The 10088-nt window shown below is 44.3% G+C and overlaps 1 protein-coding gene across 12 annotated transcripts; it reads left to right on the top strand.

The window, feature by feature from the left end:
- The first annotated feature begins 1201 nt into the window (after positions 1–1201).
- RAB29 (RAB29, member RAS oncogene family) lies at positions 1202–7419 on the top strand. Of its 12 annotated transcripts, none has more exons than XM_082673296.1 (6): positions 1202–1269; positions 3324–3423; positions 3985–4056; positions 4751–4932; positions 5203–5324; positions 5608–7419. In XM_082673296.1, the coding sequence occupies exons 2-6, from the start codon at positions 3405–3407 to the stop codon at positions 5717–5719; spliced, it is 507 nt and encodes a 168-aa protein (XP_082529422.1). In that variant the 5' UTR covers positions 1202–1269; positions 3324–3404; the 3' UTR covers positions 5720–7419. The 12 variants fall into 12 exon arrangements, with proteins under 12 accessions (XP_082529422.1, XP_082529425.1, XP_082529426.1 ...); XM_082673299.1 differs by lacking the exon at positions 3324–3423 and adding an exon at positions 1589–1838 and having other exon boundaries at positions 1208–1472; XM_082673300.1 differs by lacking the exon at positions 3324–3423 and adding an exon at positions 1589–1838 and having other exon boundaries at positions 1208–1410.
- Positions 7420–10088: the final 2669 nt, after the last annotated feature.

Genomic DNA, 10088 nt, shown 5'->3' on the forward strand with positions numbered 1-10088 from the left:
AGCTCAAGGACCAAGACTGAAGCCTTAGGGAATTCTTAGGGAGTGATGGGATGGAAGGAAACCATGAAAGAAAAAGGCGATCATCACAGAAGTAGGAGGCTAAACAAGAAAAAGTGTCACAGAAGCCGCGTGAGAAACAAATTTCAAGGAGTTGTCAACTATGTTAAAGCCAATGGGAATTGAGAAAAGACCATTGGAAAGGGAACTGAGACATTCGGAAAAGATGAGTAGCCTAGCCTGAACTTCCTTACCTGGGTAACAAATATTTTGGGCTAAATATATTCATTGTGAACCGTGCTGATGTTCTCTCCTCACAGAACGTAAGAGGTAGCCTATCAAGAGATCTAACCAGGGCTGTTTTCCCATTGCCCTGTTGCTTTTACTTCTATTCCTGGGAAAAGTATAGAAAATGGAACTTATTTTCTTTGCCGTGAAGCTCATGTCCCCTTAACTGCTACCTAAAGGGCAGGCAGGTCAGAAAAGTTACAGGCTAAAAAATTAAAAGTATTTGCAAAACTGTAGTTTAATCGTTATTCATGAGCAACAGCAACAACTGGAGGAGGGCTGCCAGTGTACTCCAATTAGCTTCCAGCCCAAATGATGTGATGACTAGAGATTGTGGAAGTGAGGATGAGGAACCGTCTGTTGTTTTCTATCTTTACTGCAGTAGCTAGTTATTAAATATTAATAACTAACATTTAACGACATGGGTTTTCCTAAGAGTCAGCCTTTTAATCTGTCCTTGAATTTGACTGATATTGGGTCTTTGGGGAAAAATATAAGAGCTAGGCTTCATCATGTTCACAAGATCCTGGATATGTCCATCCAACTGAAAGAATAGGAAATAGATTTGGAGCATGAGGGATGAGGCTTGAGCTTTTATTAGTGGAATAATGTATGGCATCTATGGAATAATTTTTAATCTTAGCTCCATAAAACTTTTAAAGATAGTGAGAAATCTACCTGGGGACGGATTTAGGCAGGTGAAATCATGTCGAACAAATCGCTTCTGAAGGATCTTCTCTATTCCAGAATTATTTTAAAATAAGATTCCAAACGGTTCAAAGGATTTGAAACTTTGCGTAGTTTTTTTAAAAAGAAAAATAGTGCATTAACTACGCTTCCCAGGAGGCCAGGCGGGCGAGTCTCCTCACTCGCCTACTTCTCTTCACCGCGAGGTAAGATGGGAAATGTAGTGCCTCAAGCAACGCTGCACGTGACGCACGCGGAGGAAGGCGAGAGGGACTGCGCCGCCTGGTGCGGTATGAGGTCTGGGGAGTCTGGTTGTGAACGTCTTTTTCCCCAGAATTTGGTTTTTGCAGTGCGGGGAGGGCTCCCATCTTCTCCCTGACCGTGAAATGAGCTGGCCCGGGTTCATTTGCCCGCCGGAGCAACTCCGGGGAAGTCCCGGTGGGTGAGACATCGTGGTGCCTCATCCAGTTTCTCGGTAGCCGGGCGGGGAGGGGGAGAAGGTGAGAACAGCAGGGGGCTAGCAGTTTGCGCCCTGCGCCCCACCCAGGCTGCGGCCGCCCGGGGAGGAAGCGCGTATAGGTTGAGTGCGAAGTTTCCTTTTTTGCTTTCTCGTCAGAGAAGCCCCAACGGGCGGTTCGGCGGGAATGCCAAACTTCAGTTTGAGCGGGGTCGCGAGCCAAAGGGTTTAAAATAAGTTACTCCCCCCACTTCCCGCCGCCGTATAACGTCCATCCCGCTAGCCATGGGCAGCCGCGATCACCTGTTCAAAGTGCTGGTGGTGGGTGACGCCGCAGTGGGCAAGACGTCCTTGGTGCAGCGATATTCCCAGGACAGCTTCAGCAAACACTACAAGTCCACGGTGGGAGGTGAGACGTCGCTGCGGGGGCGGGGTAGACGAGAGGCCGGGATCACGGGACTTGAGCCGCGGACTCAAGTGGGGTGGAGAACGGGGGATTTGGTGTCTTTGGGTCCTTCCTCGGGCCTGGAAATAGGTGTCTGGGATCCTGAAGGGAGGCATGCTGGTGTTTGATTTGCATGCCTCTCTTGGGTTTCCCCCAATTAAGTTTTCCCAGCCTGAGCTGATTGTCTGGAAAGAGAGCAAAACTGTGACGATGGGAAATGAGGGCGGGTGGATGAGAAAATGAGCGATTCCTGCGTTTCGCTAGGGAACTCAAGTCTCCTCCTGCAGCCTTCCTAGCGGTCACAGGCACATCTCTGCGATCAGCAGAAGCAGCTGAGACCCTTTGGAGCGCCTGGTTAGGTACCAGTTGGGGCTGTTGTCCTTCCTCTCACGGGAGTTACAGACAGCTGTTGAAGGAACAGAAAGGTGTTTAACCTGGCCTCACGGAGCCTAGCTTTGTTATGGAAATACCTGCATGGGAGGGCCCCTTGGCCACACAATCAGATGCTTATCAGGGCTGAAGAGCTGTGTGTTTTTTGTCCATCGATTGCTTAAATAAAGACTAGGAATTCTTCCTAGTGTAAAATATACCACTTTTCTGACCTATCTTCCCACACACACACAGCTTTTTCTCTCAAACTGGGGAGATGAAGGAGGCAGGGAAGACAAAGAGTTAATTCCTTTCTTTCCAGTTTGGCCTTTGGACTCAACTGTCTTTTCAGAAGTAGAAAAATGCCTTCTAATTAGAAGTTTAGATGGGAAGAGCTGGTGAAGAGGGAAAGTAACAAACATTTATTTATCTCCATTAAAAGAACATTTTTTAAGGAAAAAAAATTGCAGTAATGTAAGTTTTGAAATTGTGTGCTAGTGTTCATTCTGGAATTTTTTTAAATTAACATGCATTTACATTGCAGTTAAAACACCCTCCTTAAGAACATTCATCAAGGGTTTCCCTGGTGGCGCAGTGGTTGAGAGTCCGCGTGCCGATGCAGGGGACACGGGTTCGTGCCCCGGTCCGGGAAGATACCACATGCCGCGGAGCGGCTGGGCCCGTGAGCCATGGCCGCTGGGCCTGCGCGTCCGGAGCCTGTGCTCCGCAATGGGAGAGCACAACAGTGAGAGGTCCGGGTACCGCAAAAAAAAAAGAGCATTCATCAAAATTAAGGGTTTAAAGTTTCAAACAAACAAAAGTTTCAAAGATTGTTTCCTGACCATTCTGCCCCACACTGCTCAATAATATGAGCGTCCCTATTTCATGGATTTGGTTTAAAAGTATCCCACTAATTTTTAGCAATTGTTGTAGTTTTCCTTTAGTAGAGAATATAATTGACTGGCTAATTTTTTGTTCAGTGTTTATTCTTAATTTTCCATAGCTTTTATTTCTGTCATAGACGTGGAGAAATGTATTTCCAAATCTCAGAAATTATCCTGTTGCTGTCCTTATCAAAAGCTCTCCCCCGCAGCCTTAACTCATGGACTCAGCATCTACAGATGTGGCAGTAGATTCCAGCACTGTTCTTAAGCATCATCCATGGAGTATCTTCTTGCTGGTGAATCCTCTGGGACCTTTTCACTTTATCCCATTCCTGCCCAAGATAATTCCTACGGCCTTATGGAGAATGTAGAATTCCCTGAGGGTGTGTTTTTCTCATAATACAGTTGGACTAGAAACCAACACTGAAATGTGGAAGATGCAAAAGCCAACCCACTTACCTCATTTCCCTCTTCTACCCCATCATCCCTTCCCTGAGAAAACCCCCTAAATCTCCCAGAAACTGTTTAACCTGAGATTAGGAGTTGTTTTTATAATTACTCCCATCCTCCTATCCCCAGCCTTAGAGACAAGTAGGATCAAATACATTGATTTGATGAGAGAGTAAAAACTGGAGATGCCTTCAGAGATGCATGTGAATTACCTGTCCCACACTTAATACATGAGTGTGGGCTCATCTCAGTCCATTGAGGGCTTAAAAGTAACCAAACAAATAAATAATGAATGAATGAATGGGATTGGAGTTGTGTGTCTCTAGGGTTGTAATTGCATATTTGATATGACTTTGTGGATTTTTTAAGGTAAATTTAATTCAAGTATATTATACATAAATTTTCAGTGGATTTTGCTCTGAAGGTTCTCCAGTGGTCTGACTCAGAGATGGTGCGCCTCCAGCTGTGGGATATTGCAGGTAGGATGGATAAGACTGGACAAGAACAAGGAAGACATTTTGGTTTAACCAACAAGCTCTCAGAGAAAAAATGGGACAGGGAGACCAGAAGTTTTTTCCTGAAGCTGGAATGATTGAACTGCTCTGAGGACATATAAGCTGAATAGATGTAGAGCTTTTGTAGATGTTTTCTGTAGATGTTTTGCCCTGAATAAATGTAGAGCAGTCTGTGTGGTTGAGGGTCTGGCAAAGTAGTGAACTGTCCAGACCGTAGGTAGATGCTCCCACAGCAGGGGGAGGGGGTGCTCTTTCTAGGTTTTCAGCTGACCTTGGTGAGAAACAAGAAAAGAGAAGACAATAATAATAATAGCTAATCCTTATTTATTATGTGCCAAGCACTTTTCTGAGCATTTTAGATTCACTGACTCATTATTAATCCTTACAACTATCCTATGATAAAAAGCTACTGCTTGTTTCCCCACTTTACAGATGCTTAATCTGAAGCACCGAAAGCTTGACTTGTCTAAAGTCACATAGATAGTAAATGACAGAGCAGGGATTTGGAATTGGGTGATCTGGGCGCAGAATCTGGACTCACCCACTACGCATACTGCCCTCTTTCCCACAATGAAGATGGAAAGGGCAGGGTGTCAGGGAGGGTTCCAAGGCTGGCTCTCAGGATCACCTTCTCAAGAACCGTCTCCTTACTTCCCAGGGCAGGAGCGCTTCACCTCTATGACCCGACTTTACTATCGGGATGCATCTGCCTGTGTTATTATGTTTGATGTTACCAACGCCACTACCTTCAGCAACAGCCAAAGATGGAAACAGGACCTGGACAGCAAGCTCACACTGCCTAATGGAGAGCCGGTGCCCTGCCTGCTCTTAGCCAACAAGGTATGTGGTTGATCTTGGAAAATGGCCCCTGGCCTCAATCCGTGGGCAGAGAGTAAGCGTGTCTAAACTGCACTCTGATTGTGGGTATCCACTTGCCCTTCTCTACCTCCTTTCAAGAGATGTTGAGACTTTCTTTGGGAAGAATGTTGGCTGTAGATTTCAGATGCTGCTGTTCTAGCCATGGGTGGAACTGTTTTAAATCCACACGTATCTGAGCAATGTTTCTATTCCCAGGAAGTTTATGGTGTTGCCTTTTATTTTCTTTGCCAGTGTGATCTGTCCCCTTGGGCAGTGAGCCGAGACCAGGTTGACCGGTTCAGTAAAGAGAATGGTTTCACAGGTTGGACAGAAACATCAGTCAAGGAGAACAAAAATGTTAATGAGGCCATGAGGTGAGTAGCTCATCCTGTTCTAGGGATAGGCACGCAGATTTTCCCATCTTCCACTGCAGCCCCTTGGACCTCCTTTCCTTGTTTCTGAGCAAACAAGAACAGACTGAGCCACTGGAATGCCAGCTCCTGAAGGTCAGGGATGCTGTCTTCTCTCCTGAGATAATTGGGGACAAAGGGGCATTTAAACCTTGTGGCTTTACTGAGTGCCACCTGGTGACAAGACAGATAATATCTGCCGTTTCTCCATCCAGCTTCTCAGGTTTGTTTTTTATTTGTTTTTTAGAGTCCTCATTGAGAAGATGATGAGCAATTCCAGGGAAGATATGTCTTTGTCCACCCAAGGGAACTACATCAACCTGCAGACCAAGCCCTCTTCCAGCTGGGCCTGCTGCTAGTAGCGTTTGGCTTGTTTTCCCTCCCAGTTCTAGGAGATCCTTCTCTTCCCTTTGGTTGCCCACCCAGCAGTTTTACTAAGTACATTTGAACTGTCTGCTGCTGACGGTCCAGTAAGGAGGGCCATCATCACTAAGAGAAGACACGTGGGACCCATGGGCATTTCTGCTGCCTCTGCTGCAAGTTGCCTGTCACTTGCTGCTGGCTCACGGGGCCCAGTCAGTGCCTTCTGTCCAAAAAAGATCATCTCATCTCTCAATTTGTGATCTGGGATTTTGTGGGAAGGATTAGAAGTCAGCATCTGTGTTTTACGGATCATAATTCTCACCTACTTTTGAGCATATTTTTCCATTTAATGTATATTGATATCTCAATCTGATAGGACTTCAGATTGCAAGGAAATGAGATCAAAGGTCATTTCCCAAATTCCTTGTTGATCATTGCTTTCAGATTCTTTCTGTCTTGGACTTTGAATTTAAACACCTGATTCTGAGATACAGGAGAAATGGGGCTGGATATCTATGGGTTTAGGGCTACTGGAGGTAAACCAAAAGTCACTATTTCTTTAAGCTTCTCAAGTCATATTAGCTTTCTTTTGTCTTGGTTTTAAAAATAGTTAACCTTTTAAATGATCTGTCTTTGGTTAGAGAGATTCTTTCCCCCAAAAATTAATTCTCACTTTAAGGTTTTCTAGTGTCTCTCTCCCAGTGGGATGGGGACAGGGTTTGCAGGTTGATGTCTTGCCACGTAATGCTGCAAGTGACATCAGCTGGCCGTGGTACCCTGAACTAGGTCTATTCCTCACAGCTCTGGGAGTCTGAATGGAAGAAGAGGGTCAGGTTAACAGAACAAAATCCTACGGGGCAACTTGCTTAGGAGCACTTTGGGTGTCTAGCACTTAACAGCCATAGAAAATAAATATTATGTGTAGACCTTTGCCTGGGGGTGGAGAGTAGATAGACAGAAAATCATTAGGTAATTTAAGTGCTAAATTGGGTGGAGTTTTTAGTATCAAATCACTTCTAGACAGTTTAATTTGTTAAATTCTCACAGGATGGTGATTTATAACCTGCCCAACGTTATGAATATTCTTAGTGAGCTCAGGCTTAGAGCTCTTTGAGAGACACTTACCTAAATAAGTGTTCTAAGTCAGTGGTTCCCAAATCTGACTAATGAGAACCACCTGGGAAGTTTAACGATTTTAAAATAAAATGTTTTAAGATTTCTGTTTCCCAACCTCAAACCTACTGAACCAAAATGTCCAGGGATGAAGCTTGGGGATTTGTTGTTGTTGTTTTTCAGAGTTTCCCAGGCAATTCTGCTCAGCCCAGTTTGGAAACCCTTGCTGGAGAACGTGGTAAAGATGCAGAGACCCAGGCCTTCCCTGGGCTTCTGTAGGCTCCATTAATTCTCCAGGTGATTTTGACACACACCAGACTTTGAAAAGCACTGTCCTAAGAGAGCTCAGAGGCCAAATATCAGAGCCCTCGGTGGTTTGTTTGTTTTTAATGCCAGTTGTTATAAATTTTGCATAATCTTCTGAGACCTTCAGGTTCTCTTTTGTATTACTCTTTCCAGGTAGGGTTCTTATTACAATGATTCTGAAAATAATAGTGGAATAACAAGTTCTCTGTGAAAATAAAATTGATTTTTATTCACTGGTTTGAACCCCTGAAAAATCACAAATAAATGGGAAATAAGTATTGTATTGATAGTAGTTATTGGCCTTCAATGTGACTTTGTTATTTTATACTGATAGAGTATTGTGGAAATGGAGACTTTATTTTTTAAATACCTTCTTTAAAAATGAAGGTAAGGGCTTCCCTGGTGGCGCAGTGGTTGAGAGTCCGCCTGCCGATGCAGGGGACACAGGTTCGTGCCCTGGTCCGGGAAGATCCCACACGCCACAGAGCGGCTGGGCCCGTGAGCCATGGCCGCTGAGCCTGCGCGTCCAGAGCCTGTGCTCCGCAATGGGAGAGGCCACAACAGTGAGAGGCCCGCGTACCTCAAAAAAAAAAAAAAAAAAGAAGGTAAGTGTTATTCTGTTTATCTGTTAATTTACCAGTACTGATTGCCTCATTCCAATTCAGAACTTGATGTAACTTCTCAAATACTGCAATGGTGACCATTTAAAAAACTTGAATATGCTTTCTTTTCCCACTTGCTGACTCAGGATATTCCTGCCTTTTCAAGCATTGCTAGAGGCTGGCCTGCCAGCCCTTCTGATTTTCTCTCCCAGTTGGTCAACGTTATGGCCCTGAAACTAATTAAAGAAGAAAGTGAAATATTTCTCCTTATGTTCCTATCTATAAAGAAAAGGGAAAGCAATTAAGATAAGGAAGAAGAAAATATTTACATGGTTAGAAATGTGATTATACTAAAAATAATTAGATCCTATCATTTGGATGCTACCTCTTGGGTAAAAATTGTTTGGAACATGGATATCATTGTAGCCCTTCCCTAGAGAAATTTCCATATTTGAGACAAGATACCCCTTCAACCATCCACCAGGTCTGTGGCCAAAGAGAAAACATAAGCATTCCCTGCAGACTGTTCTAAGAGACCCAAGGAAAGGCTGAGAACAGAGCTGTGGGACTGTGACTGCCCTGGCTTTCAACTTTGAACAGAATAGCTGAGTGATCAAACAAGCCAGGAAAGGAACCCTAAGTCAAGGAAGGCCCCTAAGCATAAGTGATGGTTTGCTGTTTTGTACTGCTAATGAGCCGGAATTGCTCCAAGATGCTGTTACTCACTTTCCTTTCCTATTGCTAGGGAATATTTGGGTTCCTTATTTTTCCCTTTTATCTCCAGATTTAACTGTTTTCTTTAGATGGTCTTTCTTCTGTCCTCAGGACACTGTCCCATCTAACAGGAGGCTCTTCCTGCCTGTCGTCCTTTTGTAGGCAGTGGCCTGCTTTTGACATGATCTAAGGCCATGGTTAGAAGATGTAAAAATCTCCATGGTAGGTATTCTGTAAAATCTAGTGACTAGATTGCTCAGGGAAATAAACCTCTGTGCCCTTTTCTCCTTCACCCCGCTTGGTTCACTATGTATAGGAAGAGGCCTCAGCTGTGTACATGACTCATTTATTAAAACCAAATAACCCCCAAGTTGGAATGGATAGGAAGCCACTAGACAATGTGCATTGGGGACTTCCCTGGTGGTACAGTGGTTAAGAATCCGCCTGCCAGTGAAGGGGACACGGGTTCAATCCCTGGTCTGGGAAGATCCTACATGCCGCAGAGCAACTAAGCCCGTGCGCCACAACTACTGAGCCTGCGCTCTAGAGCCCACAAGCCACAACTACTGAAGCTCGCATGCCCTAGGGCCTGCGTGCCGCAACTACTGAGCCTGTGTGCTGCAACTACTGAAGCTCGTGTGCCTAGAGCCTGTGCTCTGCAACAAGAGAAGCCACCGCAATGAGAATTCCGTGCACCACAACGAAGAGTAGCCCCCACTCGCCGCAACTAGAGAAAGCCCACGCACAGCAATGAAGACCCAACGCAACCAAAAACAATGATAAAAAAAAATGTGCATTGGAAAGAACTTTACATGTATTTTTGATTCAGCCATAAATACCAGAGACTTGAGAATATATCTACATATGACCTTTGTTGTTGTTAGAAAACCCTGCCTTCTCTTTGGCTTTCAAGCATAATCTGAATTCTGTTCAGTTTTATCTGCAGGTTTCAGTATAATACTGGTATTGCTCTGTTTAGGGTTCTCCAGGGAAACAGAACTAATAAGATGTGTGTGTGTGTGTGTGTGTGTGTGTGTGTGTGTGTATGTAAAGGGATTTATTACAAGAATTTGGCTCATGTGATTATGGAGGCTGGCAAATCTAAAACTTATGGAGCTGATGTCCCAGTTAAAGTCCCAAGGCTGGCAGACTGGAAGAGCTGATATTCCAGTTCAAAGGCCACCAGGCAGGATAATTCTCTCTTACTCAGGACAGGGCCTTCAACTGATTAGGTGAGGCCCACCCGCGTTAGGGAGAGGAAACTACTTCACTACATCTACCAATTTAAGTGTTAATCTCATCCAAAAACACCCTCACAGAAACACCCAGAAGAATGTTTGACCAAGTATCTGGGCACCCCATGGCCCAGTCCAATTGACACACAAAATTAACCATTTCTTGCACTTAACGGTACTTTACTATGTGATGGTGCTGTTTTGATAACTTTTCTTCACACTCAACTTTAATTTGATTCACACTCATCTGATTAGGAACTAACTATTAATGGGAGTAAAGAAGAGAAAGCAGATAGGAAAGGAAGACGATAAGATAGACATTTTATGATTTATCATGATATGATAAGGGCAGCCCAGTAGCACTGGATACCAATATCTGACTTGGTATAAACTCT

Source organism: Grampus griseus (genome assembly GCF_964374135.1).
Source record: "Grampus griseus genome assembly, chromosome: 1".
NCBI lineage: Eukaryota > Metazoa > Chordata > Mammalia > Artiodactyla > Delphinidae > Grampus > Grampus griseus.

Coding starts and splice junctions, on each gene's coding strand:
- RAB29 (XM_082673299.1), top strand. CDS start 1,715: ATGGGCAGCCGCGATCACCTGTTCAAAGTGCTGGTGGTGGGTGACGCC. Junction 1,839..3,984: donor CTACAAGTCCACGGTGGGAG/GTGAGACGTCGC, acceptor ATAAATTTTCAG/TGGATTTTGCTCTGAAGGTT. Junction 5,325..5,607: donor AATGTTAATGAGGCCATGAG/GTGAGTAGCTCA, acceptor TTTGTTTTTTAG/AGTCCTCATTGAGAAGATGA.